At 37.2% G+C, this 14,957-nt stretch overlaps 1 protein-coding gene across 2 annotated transcripts in view; it reads left to right on the top strand.

Moving 5' to 3' along the window:
• NDUFS4 (NADH:ubiquinone oxidoreductase subunit S4) overlaps nt 1-13,613 on the top strand; it is a 111,895-nt gene extending 98,282 nt beyond the window's left edge. For both annotated transcript variants that reach the window (XM_049648079.1, XM_049648080.1), the window contains exon 5: nt 13,396-13,613. In XM_049648079.1, the coding sequence (XP_049504036.1) occupies nt 13,396-13,499 (104 nt within the window). In that variant the 3' untranslated portion in view covers nt 13,500-13,613. The remainder of the gene's footprint in view (nt 1-13,395) is intronic.
• Nucleotides 13,614-14,957: the final 1,344 nt, after the last annotated feature.

Raw genomic sequence — 14,957 nt, 5'->3', positions numbered from 1 at the left:
AGGAAAATAAGGAGGTAGGATTTAGAATTATCCCAGAAGTAGACCCCATCAGCAAAGTCTGGACTTCCACCTAACTTAAACCTTCGAATGCGGGTCTCAACCTCACATCCACACACCTGTTAAAAGATGCCTTTGTTTTGAAAGCTAGGAATCATGACTCCTACAGATACAAAAGTTCTTGTTAAAGGATTCATTTTATCATGTGATATAAAGGAAGTAGGTAGATGTTATAACCAGTTCAAAAAGTCAAAACAGCACAAAGTATGTAGAAAAAAGGAATGCAAATAGAGACAGATGGAGGTTTTGTGGGGGAGGGGAGTTAATTAAATCACCACCAGTAGGACACAGGACATAATTTGCATATCTATCATACAATGTAAAAAGAAATAAAATAGCCGAAAGACAAGGAATTAAGCTGGAATCTGTTAACCTGGAAGGGGTAGGGAGGGCATGCTATAGATAATGCCATTTTCTACTGAAACAGAATTTGTTTCCACTCTTCCCCTTTTACGATTAAAAAAAGTATAAAGAAAGATTATGATCACAAAATGTTGGGCTAATAAATGACCTGATTATTTATTTATGTGTAGCAAGAATGCTTAATTTGCCACAGTAGGAGAGGAAAAATAATTTTCCCTCTAACTTTCTAGGTTCTTGGTTGAGACTCCGCCCCCCCCCCATAATGAAAAGATTAACAAACAAGTTTAATAACATTTATACCTCCTATATACCCAGGAACACTGAGTAATTCCAAAATGGCCATTGCCACCACCTTAAGTATTATCTCCAGCTAAAGACAAAAGATTTGGGGTGGGGGCGGTGCTAGGGAGAGTGAGTTTGGAGGTTATCAGGCAAAGCACCATAAACAAGGGTTTAATTGTTATGCAGATTTAATTTCAAGACTTCTCCATTGGTGAGTTTCCCAAGTTTTAGTCCTCCTCCTCTTCCTAGTACTGAGAGGGAGGCACCTTTACAAATGGAGATTTCCCTTATAAATGTAAATGTCCCTCACAAAAGGCCAATTTCTTCATTTTCAGAGATTTTACTGCTTCTGAAAAATAACAAGCTCAAAATAATCCTTATGCCAAAAAAGGCATTTTTGGGGGCAGCAGTTCTGCTCTTTACCATGTAAGCTTTTGTAAGTTTGCTTTGCTGTGAAATTTTTCATAAGGAATCTCAGATTAGACTTTTCACAGCCAATAACTACCAACCAGATTTCTTCTGTGTGATGCCTATTAATTTAGGCAAATTCTTTCTCCCTTCTCAAGGTCCCCAAAATATCCTAGGGTCCTCAGAATAAGGTTCTTTACTACCTTGGGGAACTTTGTAAGCCTGGTGCCAGGCCACTTTTCCTGGAAGGAGTTTGTAAGCATTGGCCTCATAAAGTCAACTTTAGTTCTTTTAAAGTGTCTGGTCATATCTGATTAAATGAGCATCATTGTCAAATATGTCGATCGAGGTAAGACCTTCATTGCATAACCATTGTTTACACTAATGTTCTAATAAAAAGGACATATTGAACATGTACAAATAACGGTATTACCATGAATATAAGAATATTCAATAAGAGTTCCCAAATTCTGTAGGGGTCATTCAGGGAGACTCCTGTCATTTAAGAATGATGTAAATTTTAGTTTACAAAACAGAGTCTACTAAATTGTAGATATCTCAGAAGAAAGGGAAAGGACTTCCTTAAATGTCCAGAAAATAGAACATTTTAGGCCCTATCAGTGCATTCAGTCCTATATAGTTAATTCTTGTTTCACTGGATCCTTAATTTATCTGGTGCTCAACTAGAGTTCTGGAAATGTTGACTTAGTCCACTGGTCTGGTCTTACAATTATTTATGCCATCAGAAGCCTAAAGCCAGGAATAACAGTCCTTCACAGAGCTCTGAGGCAGTCTCTCTTTGTTGAAGACAAAGCACTCAGGCCTGTAACTGATTTCAGGAGCTTTCAGGGAAGCATCAGAATAAAACAAAACAATCTATCCATAAATGATAAAAGACTTAAGATGGCTGTAGTTAACATTACTGGTAAATTTCAGAAGTGAAATATTTGTAACAAGGATAATGCAACTTAAAGTCATACCAAAAATGTTATAGACAAAATATCTATAAACAATATTAAAGACTCTTTTCAAAGAAGACAGTGAATGTGCATCTAATTTATAAAAATGGATGAACATAATACTTCCAGAGAAATATAATAATCCTGAGATATATTTCCTGAATGCACCAAACATTATAGTAAGAATATACCAAAAGTATATCAAGAAAATCAAGTAAAGAGATTCAGTAAGTCTGGGGTAGGTCCTAAGCATTTGTGTATTAATAAAACACCATTGATAAGTGATAGGATTCCTGATTTACATATACTAACCTTAGGAGATAGGATTTCCAAACTAAGGAAGATGCAACAAAGTTGTTATTATTATTTCTTTAATGTTTATTTTTGAGAGACAGAGTGTCAGTGGGGCAGGGGCACAGAGGGAGACACAGAATAGGAAGCAGGCTCCAGGCTCTGAGCTGTCAGCACCAGACCCTGATGTGGGTCTCGAACTCATGAACTGCAAGGTCAAGACCTGGGCCTAAGTGGGATGCTTAGCCGACTAAGCCACCATGTGCCCCCCCGCCCCCACAAGTTGCTATTTTTAAAGAAAACTGAAATTGTGTCTGATAAGTAACACAGCATGGACAGTGAGGGCACTGAGAACCTATACTTAGCATACAGCATAAATTTGTGAAATATTTATATTAATAATATTTTACCCATACACATTTAACCTCAGGAGGGTTAAGCATCTCTTCTGACTTGATAATTCTTGTAATGCTACTCATCAATAATAACGTGTCAAATAAACCTAGTTATTTCCTCTCTTTTCACAAGGTTGAAAGAATACATCTTTGTGATCTTCCAGAGGCCCTCTGGGGAATCTCAAAGATAGTTTTAGGTACAAAGATAATCTGAATGTTTTAGTTTACATTTAGGCTTTTTTATTTTGAGGAGGCAAAAAACAAAATGTCTGTAGATATGCACACTTAGGATAGGAATAGGATCACGGGTGCCAGACAGACAGTACTTGGCTGCTCACTTCATAGTAAGGATAAAACTTACAAATATAAGTGCGCCTGGGTGGCTCAGTCGGTTAGGCAACTGACTTCAGCTCAGGTCACCATCTCCTGGTTGGTGGGCTCGAGCCCCAGGTTGGGCTCTGTGCTGACAACTCAGAGCCTGGAGCCTGCTTCAGATTCTGTGTTTCCCTCTCTTTCGCTGCTCCTCCCCACTCATGCTCGCTCGCTCTCTCTCTCTCTCTCTCTCTCTCTCTCTCTCAAAAATAAACATTAAAAAAAAAAAACTTACAAACATAAAAGGTAACGTAACTGTAAAAAACCTGAGCTCTCACAGAAGTCATCAAGGACGTAAAGCATATAGGGTTCATATGTGTAAAACATCTAAGGTTATTGTGGTAAACCACAGAACCTTTGAAATCTAGGCAGATGAGACAAAAAGAATTAACCCTTCATGTTGAGGCAGGGAACAGTGAACTAATGAAATAAGCCTACCAAAACTTAGCAAACTTTGTGAAGATTGTAAACGTTTCATAGCTTTTCAGACTTATTTTTTAGACATGTAAGGCAAATAAAAGTGGGGTTTTTTTTTGTTTTTTTTTACAAATCTTATATAACTTTCTGTATTCATTCAGGTTATGTCCTTCACCATTTTCTTTCTCATTCTGGAACAGTTATTTACTTTAGGACCTAACTGTGAGGGGACCGGATCAGATGGGGAGGTCATCAAATGTGGGGCAACCCAATCAGGCAGAGGCCAGTGGTGCAAGCGGTGTAAGAATTCACCCAAGGCAGAACAGAAGTTTACTGAATATACTTCAAGGGAGCAGCAGGCAGGACAGCGAAGGAGAGACTGTCTCCTACGCGGTGGTGGTGAGGGGCCACAGTTACAGGACAGAGTGAGGGAATATAGAATTTTCCCTTTTTTGGTAATCTTCAGAACTGTGCCTGGTTGTAATTGGTCAGTTAGGGCCTGTGGCTATTTAGACGTGGGTCACTCAGGGAGCCTGTTTGCATTCAGCCCTGTGGTAGCTGTGGGCCGTTTTGCCTTGATCAGGTTTCCAGTGTTCAAGTTGGTTGCCTAAAAGCGGCCTCTATACTCACTGTTCTCTTTTTCCATTGGTAAACAGAAACACATCTCATTACCTTGCATACCAAGTTGCAACTCTGCCACTACCACTCCTAGTAGAATTTGATTCATGTATATTAATTGTATCTTTTAATGAAAGTTACTTGGATTTTATAGAGAAAACAGAGATCATTGAAAACTGTTACACACCAATATTTTTGTAAACTAGCCAAACGTAGAAATTCACATAACAACGAGCCACCTAGGTGCCCTGGAAGTTAAGTTTCAATGTGACATACTACAAAACTATTACTGTTAAAATTACCAGAATAATGAATCATTTTGGATAAACACAGATTTATATGTTTTAGGATTATAAACATTAAGCAGAAGTAATACTAGCTTATTCGATCAGTAAATTTATATAAGCTCACAAAGAATATATCGAGGTAGAATAAAGATCTATGTGTTATATTTAACACTATTAAAGAAAACATAGCTTCTTTTATTAAATCAAAATTATTTGTCTTGTTTGCCAAAGATTCATCAATATATATATATATATATATATATATATATATATATATATATATATATTTTTTTTTTTTTTATTCTCTACACCCAACATGGGGCTGATACTCACAACCCAGAGATCAAGGCTGGCACGCTCTTCCGACCAAGCCAGCCAGGCACCCCAGATTCACCTATGTTAATCTAAACTTGAATTCTTAAACAAACGTTCCTTAGGTCTTCAGGGGCACCTGGGTGGCCCAGTCAGTTAAGCACCCAACTCTTGATTTCAGCTCAAGTCACAGTCTCACAGCTCAGGAGTTTGGTTGGGCTCTGTGCTGATGTTGTGGATGGAGCCTGCTTGGGATTCTTTTTCTCCCTCTCTCTGTGCTGCATGTGGTCTCTCTCTTTCACATAAATTGGGGGGGGGGGGGAGAAAACTTTTTAAAATCTAGCACATTAAGACTATTTAGAAGTTGAATTTCCTTGTTTTCTAAGAATTTTAAGAATTCTTTTATTTTTGTTCTTGAGAGAGAGAGAGAGAGAGAGAGAGAGCAAGCAGGGGAAGGGCAGAGGGGTGGGGACAGGTAGAGGATCCAGAAGTGAACTGTGCACTGACAGCAGAGAGCCTGATGCTGGGCTCGAAGTCAGGAACTACTCAGGAACCATGAGGTCATGACCTGAGCCAAAGTCGGAAGCTTAACTGACTGAGCCACCCAGGTGCCCCAAGATTTTTAGGAATACTTACACAAGCACTTATTTTTCTTTATAAGCCAATCAGAACAGAGCCTCTAAAAGAGATTTTTGTAATCTAATTCATTAATGTCATGTAGAGGTAGAAAAACATTACCCACACATATGAGAGGTAAAGGCCCTTCTGAATTAATAGACATGTAGACAGACTAATAGTCACAGAGAGCTTACAACTTCAGTTCTAAAATTTCAGTCGTGGTTTAACAGTTAACAGAATTATGAAATTCACTAGTCCATACTAAAGAGCTGTTCTAAGTGAGTATAAATTCTTCATTTGTTTGAGTCAAATAAACCTCAAAGACCAACAAACCAGATTTTCTGTCTTTTCTCCCGCTATTTAAAATGAGAATAGAGGAGCACCTAGGTGGCTCACTCAAACTTTCTACTCTTGATTTTGGCTCAGGTCAGGATCTCCTGGTTCTTCAATTCTTGCCTGACATGGGTCTCTGTGCTGACAGAGAGGAGGGAGCCTGCTTGGGATTCTCTATCTCCTCTGTCTCTGCCCCTCCCACTCATGCTTGCAAGCTCATAAACAAACAAACAAATAAAATGAGAATAGATCTCTAAAGCCATTAATTCACTTAAGGGAATCATCAAATAATTAGACCATAAAACCAATTTCCAGACATAGTAGAGAGCAAAGTTAAAATTAGAAAAATGGAGAGTCAGCAAAGTTCTCTTGTATTTACCAAGAAAAGACATACCTGCGCTTAAAATAAGGCACGCAACTTCTGGTGTTTTGGTTGGTGGATCTATTATTAGGTGTCTCAATGGGACCTCCAAAAATGTTAAAAGAATTTCCTGAAAAAGATAAAATCATGACTCTAATATAGATATAAATGAACGTTTTTAAAATTTATTTAAATTTATTTTAGTCATGAAATAAGGGAGCCAGGCAGATATTGTAACCAATTCAAAGGAAAAATCAATATGGCACAAATTTATATAAAGGAAATTTGAGATGAATTACAAATGGAAACAGACTTTTTTTTTTTTCAGAGGGGGTAGGGTGGAGTCACCAGACAGAATTTATGTATCTATTACAGTTGGTTCTCATTATTCATGATAGTTATGATCTATAAAGTCCCAACAAACACTAAATTAGCAAATACGGAAATACTGCTCCTAGGAAAATACAAAATTAAATTCCTGCAAGCCCCTGATCGCACTACTTTGTTAGCCAAGCAATACGTAACCTTTTTAAAATGTGATTCCATTCACATGTTTAAAAACACCTAATTTAATGTATATCGTTGATTCATGAACATTGAACTCATAGCCAACAGCACTTGTAACTTATGCCTGAGTGAAGCTTACCTGATACACATACTGGCATATCAGAACCTTTTTGTGCTTAGGAACACTAGAAAGCACTGAAGCACTATACTTGTGGGGCCATTTTAAACAGCAAAATCTTCAAGGAAAAAAATACAAACAATGTGGCTGTAAATAGAACACGAAAAGACACTTGTTTACAATATGAGGTTGGAAACAAGAAGGCACAGAACATTACCTTACTTGACCTCAGCTGGAAACATGTATGTTGGGTGAATCTAATTTTAAAGGTCTGTGCGTGTCACTAATGACCATGAAAGCATCATGAACATTGATTTGGGGGTTACAAGTAAATTTTAGTGAGTAGGCAAATTCACAAATACAGAATCCACAAATTATGAGGACTGTTTGTACCTACATTTTACAGGGTTTCAGAATAACTCAAAGACCATGATCAGGGCTGAGATCTGGTATACTATAGATACTACATTATTTTCTGGTGAAGCCCCAGTTTTTTTCTACATAACTTTTTCTTCTCAGTCCCCAGTTGTAGGTACTGGCTGTCTTGTAGCCTGGGAAGTATTCAGCTTGACTCCTGACCTGTTGAGGCACCTGAGAGACAAAGATAGACATGTTGGAGGGGGTGGAGGAGAGATAGATTTCCTGTTGGAGGTCTGAAATAATTTTTCTCTTGGCGATCGTGTTATATGTACATGGTGGCTTAGTGAGGTGCCTAGTGTAATATGGGATTTGGAAATTCCTATGCACAGACATCTCATTGATTTTTGGACATTTACCACTGTTATATAGTTTCTTTTTCTAGAAAAAATGTGTTCTCCATTTCTAATGACTGATTTTCATATGTACTTTTGGAACACAAACCAGTTTGTTTTGTGGCAAATTCTGAATAATGTGGTTCCAATTACTGCTTTGGAAATAAAAATAATACTGTAGAGCAACTGTATTATTTGAAAAGAAAATTTAAGGGGGTCATTGACTATCACATCAAAGGTGGGATTTTATTTTGAGGTGTTGCAGCTGTGGCAGGTGTAGGGTGTTACTAATCTAATAAATATTTCAGGTGCCTCACATTTTTACCTTATTTGCTTGTTTAAATAAGTTCATATAATTTTTGTGGACAGAATTGCTTTGCTAGTGTATCCCAACGTTATTTCTCCTCCATGATATTTTCTAAAAGAAGATCTAAGATACTTTCAAATTAATCTGAACTCCCCCACCCCCAAATATTTATTAGGTACTAGGGAATTTCAAAATAGAGGGACTTTTAAAGTGAAATTCCTCAAAGGCTATCAGCCCCCTCCTCTTTTAAATTATATTTGAAAAGTTTATGCTTTGCTTTTACTCAGGCATAATATGGGTACATAGCCTGGTGAGGAACTTTGAAACCTTCCAAGTATCAACATACCTTCTTTGGCTTCCCAAAGCCTTTGCTATTCTCATCCCATGCCTCTGTTAGCAATGACCGCCAGTTATGTCAGTTTGTGCCAAATTATGTTGTGCTTCTTGCTTTGCACACAAATGGACAGTAGGAAAAATCATTAAACTGTTCACTTCCGAACTAATGTCAGGGTTTGAGATTAGATTGTTACAGGTGAAAGACATTTTATAGGGCTTGAACCAAAGTTATTAGAGGTAACATATTTCACAAGCAATAAAAGCACCGATGAATAGTTTGCATTACTGGACCATAAATAAAATGGTTCTGTAAATAAAACTGAATGGAATTTTTATGTCTCATACATAGAATTCACAAGTTAATTGTTGTGGTCTGGTTTTGTTCAGAGGCCTTATGTGGTTGGTTTTTGAGTTTGGGGCCTTGGGCTTTTTTAGGTACATTTCAAAGATTACCCCAAACATTCATATCATAGGAAGTAGAGTATCCCAACCACTGCCTGGAGATCAACAAAATAAGTGGGCATATTTCCAAAAAAGAAATTAAGCATGAGATATTACAGGTCACATTTTATGTTTACTAGAGTATTTGCCAGAGGTACTTCTCTGATACTAGGGCTTAAAGATGAAAATATCTTTGTGAAAGCATTCCAGTGTGTGAAACAGCAAAGGGAGTCAGCTTCTCATCATTTAGGTGCTGGTGGTTGGATTTGTGGTTAATCCGTGCCATATGGCTGCTCTCCTCAGTGGGAAGTGACGGCAGCCCTAGGAGCTTACCCCATCCCTGGGGCAGCTGCTTTGGACTCAGTTGCTTTGATCATCTTCTGTTGCACAGCTGGGAAGAGTAAGGAGTGGTTTTCAGTGTCCTAATGGAACAACATATTGGGACCACGGTCATAGATAGACTACATCTTCATTTTGAATAAGCATTCTTCAGATAGTGCAGGTGTTTTCACTTCCATGATCTCATTCAGAAACTCAAGTTTGAGTTCTTTAAAAAAAAAAAAAAACAACTAAGTGTTGAAAAGCAAATTCCTACAGAAATTTAAACATTTCACAAATAAAATTCCATTCTTAAATTTTTACGTCCTATTTCTTGCAAGTTATATTATGTTCTTTTTGTTGTTCTTTCTTTTCAAGAACTGTCAAAAAGGAGGTAGAAAAGGAGCATAATTCATGTACCTTACCCATTAAGTACAAATGTTTAATGCCCTTTCAAGTGTGGTGTTATTCTTATGGTTATCTTTTAAGCTAAGGCTTACTGCTTGCTCCAGTAGCCTTCATATTATCACAATATTATAATAAATAACTTGGGAAAGATTCTCATATGAAGTATAGTGGAACCAGTAAATTTGTTGATCCAGGCATTATAAGGTAAACACTTGGGAGAAGGATGCTTGGAAATGTGGTCAGACTCTTGATAGAGTTCTCCAAAAAAGAGCAAATTTTCATCACAGCATCAGATCTATATCTTCTCCATGATGGATAGAAAATCCAAAAGATTTATGTAGACTCTTACTTGAGTTTCAGTCTCTTGTGAGTTATCATTAGATTTCCTCCAACCCTTTCCTTTTACTTAATCAGAGAAGCTTAAGTTGCTTGTGCATCTTTGAGAACAAAATTACTTCCCCAGAAAAATGTGAGAACAGACTTTTTCCTCTATATATCCTAACATCACAGGTGGCTGTGGTAGAGTCATAACATAGAGATGGACGCTGTTAGCAAATGCTGGTTTCTTCCATGTGTGTTTTTGTTTGTTTTCCCAGGGTGTTTTGCCCATCCACATTCCAATCCCTATAATGATACTTCTATTTATTGTTGTTATCACCATCAACAGCAACTATAATCTGGCTCACAGTTTCTAAGAGCCAGGTCACTCCTTAGTTACCAGGAGAAAACCCAAACCAGTTGTTCTTTCATGTGTACAAAATCCCAGTCTTCTCACATTGCAGTGACCCTAACAGCATGTTGAGACTCCATGAACGAAACAGATAATAGAGCTATGTCTGCATTCTGATGCAGTAAAAATTTTTTTTTTCTCCCTGATGGTTGAAAGATTAACCATGTAAATGAGAGAGTAATTATCAGGTATCTGTCCGTGTATAATAATGTCTTTATTGGACTGGAGAGTGTGTTGGGAAGAGGCGGTGGGGAGGGGGACAGAGTAGGGAGCATAGGGACTCTCACCCATCACTTGGCAAGAAGAGATCGTGGAGGCCTTGGGTAGGTGACTTACCAACAGTCCATATAATCAGACAATTCTCTAGAAACCTTTTCCTTTCTCCACAACTTGGGTGGGTATGGAGGGACATGTATGAGGGACATAGACTTTCCAGGCATTCTTGAAACAGTCTTTTCAACACATTTCTAAAAATCAAGGGGGAAAAATATCACAAAATCACAAAGATTGAAAGGAAATGGGTGTGAAATAGATAAAAATTGCAATTATAAGATGCTTCTAAAGAAAAGGTTTTGTTTATGAGGTGGTTGGGTGCATAGTTTTAAAGTCAACCTCAGTGAAAACTCTGGCTTTGCCACTTAGCCATGTGGCTTTATGCTGCTTATTTGTCTTCCCTGTGTTTTATTTTTCCTCATGATTAAATACAAAATCAGGGTGTATATATAATGCCTAATCCATAAGCCAAGCAACCTATGATCTCAGTTTTAAAACTCTATAAAAATACATTGAAAGCACTTAGCACAGGATTTTGAATACCAGGGACACTCACTCCTGCCTCCAGGCCTTTGTACTTGTTCTTTTTGCCTGCAAGCTCTTTCCCAGACCTCCACCTGTCTTACTCTCCGACCTCCCTCAGGTCTTCAAGTCACATGTGACCTTCTCAAGGAGGGAGGTCTTCCCTGTCCACCCTCTCTAAAGTGTTTTCTCTTTAGTGCTTGTTAGCATATAATATGTATTTTTTAATCTTAGTTATTACTGTATTAGCACCTAATATACTGTGCATTTATTAATTTCTCTTCTACTAACTTAAGGAAGTTTGGGAGTTTATTCACTGCTTTACCTTTGGTGTCTAAACAGTCCCTGACACAGAGTATGCAATCATTAAATGAATAGCAAATGCTGAGTAAATATCATTATACCTGCTTTATTGAATTGAGTATTTTTTATAGTTAACAGCATCATTTGCTAGCTAATGTAGGAGGTGCTTGAGAAGTTTATAATGTTAAAGTTATGCTCAGTTTACAGTATTAATTTGCTTACAAAATTCCTTTCTATAGTTAATTCAAAATTATTAGGTTCCAGTGTGATGAAAGTTTTATTTACATTAATACTTCATGTAGAAAATGTGTAGCTACAAACTGGCAGGTAAATCTGAGAGAGAAAGAATAGCTGAACATTTATCATGTGCTTGCTGTAAACACAAGAGACACAGTATTAGTTAAGGCACAGGCTCCAGAATCAGGTTGTCTTTGTTCAAATCTTCATTCTGTCCCTTCCTGAGTGAGCTTGTGCTGGTTACCTAACCACTCTGTGCCTCAGTTTCCTCAGTTATATAAAGGACATAATATTAATTCATATAAAAGTTTTAGAAAAGTACCTTTTTCATAGAATCAGTAAATGATTAAGTGCCAGGCGTTTTCTGAGCACTTCACGTAAGTTTGTTTAAATCTCATGACAACGTATGAGGTAGGTACTATTCTTAGGCCCCTTAGTACATTTTTTGAAATGCAAATAGCTACTTGTTAATGTTCAGATCCTCTTAAAGTAAGACCTAGCTTTGATTTTTTTTTCCTGTTTTAGTACATTAAAAAGTACTCAAAACTTTCCCCTATGAAAGTAAGGTTATGTTTAAGCAAGTGAATCAGTATTTTGTGTCCTGGATTTTGAGGTTTCATTCGTATTTGTATTTTTAAAGAGAGAGCAAAAGCAGGGAATGGGGCAAGAGGGGGGTGGGAGATAGAGGGAGGGAGAGAGGGAAATCTTAAGCAGGCTCCATGCTCAGCGCACATCACAACAACCAGCCCCTACGACCCTGGGATCATGATGTGAGCTGAAATCGAGTCAGATAGATGCTCAACTGACTGAGCCACCCAGGTGCCCCTCATTTGTATTTTTAAACCATTTGTTACATTTGCTTTCCTGCTTCTCAGTTTCCTTATAGCACGTGGACTTTCATGGAAGATGGAGTTCTAGCAGTGGAATTAATTATTTCCTCTTTTTGGACACTGAAATAGGCAATAGTAGTAATATACTTTGATGACTTGATTTTCATAGGCTTCACTTTTGTGGCAAAATTGCATTCTAAGGGGCTATTGAATGAAAGCTTTGTGGCAGCAAATTCTATACTCACCAAGAGGCACTAGAACTCATGACTCACAAGATCAAGAAGTTTACTTAATTATACCTGTATTATTCAGTTTGGGCATTTTATACATGGCTACATGATTCAGCCATGGATCACATGTTTCAAGAGGAGTTATTTGAAAAAAGCCCTCAGATAGGATAAATTACAGGTATGGAAAATGAATCTTATGAAGTAAAAGTTAGAGGTTTCTTAGACTAGGGAATAGAAAGATGACTTAATTACATCTTCAAGAAGGAGCATGTTGAATAGTTGTTCTCCATACCTTAGAAGAACTGAAGAATTGGACTTACAGCAGAAAACATGGAAGTAAACAGTCCCAGCCCCCTACCAGAGATTCTGATCCAATGGGCCTTTGGTGAGGGCAGAAATTGTGCATTGTTATCAAGTATGTCCCTGGGATTCTAAATAGATAGCACTTGAAGCAAATGCTGAAATTTTTTTTGTATTTAATCAGTAGCCTGTCAAAATCCAGAGAGCTGAACCAAGTAATCTTTTATGGTCTGCTGCAACTGTGTCATTTGTATAAATAACTAAGTATATAACTATGTTTCCTGTATTGCTTCCAGTGAGATCCAAACTGTTGTAAAGGCACTAGTTTTTAGAAAACAGTGAAACAGGTTATATTGCTTAATGCTCCCTACTGCAGTTATTAAAGAAGTCACATGTTAAATGACTTAAATGTTGGAGAAATGGAAAATTTTATGCGAATATGTAACCATTGATAATTGAATTAGGAATATTGAGCAAGGAGAAGTCAAATCATGGGTCACACTTTTGAGATATGGTAAATCATCTTCAGACAATATATTGGACCCTCTTATCACACAGGATTATAAGGGAACACATTACTAAGTTTATTTCAGGTTGCTGAACTGCACTCCTGATAAGTAAACATTAAATTTATGAAAGTTAGCTTCTGCTTGCTGTGCTCTTGAGGTATCCTCTTTAATTGTTTCTGTGGGTTTGTTTTTGTTTTCTAGGGTGGAGCTATGACATTGAAGAGAAGAAGGTTCCAAAACCCAAGTCCAAGTCTTACGGTGCAAATTTTTCTTGGAACAAAAGAACAAGAGTATCCACAAAATAGGTTGGCACTGACTATATTTCTGTGCTTGACTGTGAATAAAGTCAGCTGTGCAGTATTTATAGTCCATGTATAATACATTTCTTAATCTCCTAATAAATTCGACCTTTAATCACAGATACATTTTGTGGTGTCTATTTTAAATGTTTAAGTCTCAAAGTGAATATATTTCCTATATATAGTGGAGATTTGAGGTGATCATACTTCTAGGTAATTTCAGTATTTAACATCTATTAAAAAGAATGCTCGAAATCAACAGCAACATTTGAGTTTTACACTTGGTTCTTTATAGCCATTCTCAAGTTAATAGTGCTTATAATGGTCTCCTGGGTGGCTCAGTTGGTTAATCATCCGACTTCAGCTCAGGTCATGATCTCACAGTTTGTGAGTTCAAGCCCTGCTCCAGGCTCACTCTCTGCCTCTTGCTCACTCACACTCTGTCAAAAATAAATAAAATTTTATAAAGTAGAATTAAATAGTTAAAAATTATTTTAATGTTTATTTATTTTTGAGAGACAGCAAACAGGAAGGGGCAGAGAGAGACACAGAATCAGAAGCAGGCTCCAGGCTCTGAGCTATCAGCACAGAGTCCAATGTAGGTCTCGAACCCGTGAACCTGAGGTCATGACCTGAGCTCAAGTCGGACACTCAACTGAGCCACCCAGGCTCCCCTGAAAAATTGTTTATAAATTACCAGCCATCATCGTTATAATGCTGTCTTAGAAATTCCCTTGTTTTATCTTAGGTTAGAGAAATTCAAGATTACATTGCAGTTGATAAATCTCATTACTGAAGTTCTTCTTTAATTAGAATTTTTTATCTCGAAGTTTGAATCCAGATGAATTGTGTTACATACTAAACTCTGCCCAGGATTTCACGTTCATGACTGTGAGGGGTTCAGATGAAGATTTTATATTCTTATGAATTCAAAGACTGCAAGAAAATAATCAGTTCATTGATGGAGATCTTTTTGTATTCGCTATTGGTTTTATAAAATAGAAGTAAATAGATGCTCTTGCTATGTGCTAAATCATTTAGGTCATCCATTGTGAGTTATCAAGCACATACTCCCGTCAGTCTCTTCGTTAAACAGTTTTGTACACTAATCTTTATCATAATTCTGTTAGGCACTATTATTTCCCCCATTTTGCAAAGACCTAAATCAAGGCTTAAAGGACTAAATAACCTACTGAAAATTACACAGGCCCTAAATGCCAAAGCTGGGACTTGAACCCATATCTGTCTTCACATTCCATACTTTTAATTACTTTAGTTATAAAGAAATATGATCAGTGGCAGATGATTTTTTTTGGTCGCTAATAAATTCTTTGATTTTTTTTTAAATTTTTTTTTAATGTTTATTTATTTTTGAGACAGAGATATAGCATGAACGGGGGAGGGCCAGAGAGAGGGAGACACAGAATCTGAAGCAGGCTACAGGCTCCGAGCTGTCAGCACAGA

The sequence above is a fragment of the Panthera uncia genome, assembly GCF_023721935.1.
Source record: "Panthera uncia isolate 11264 chromosome A1 unlocalized genomic scaffold, Puncia_PCG_1.0 HiC_scaffold_17, whole genome shotgun sequence".
Taxonomy (NCBI): domain Eukaryota; kingdom Metazoa; phylum Chordata; class Mammalia; order Carnivora; family Felidae; genus Panthera; species Panthera uncia.
Note: the sequence above shows the minus strand (reverse complement) of the source record. Positions and strands in the feature narration are given on the sequence as shown.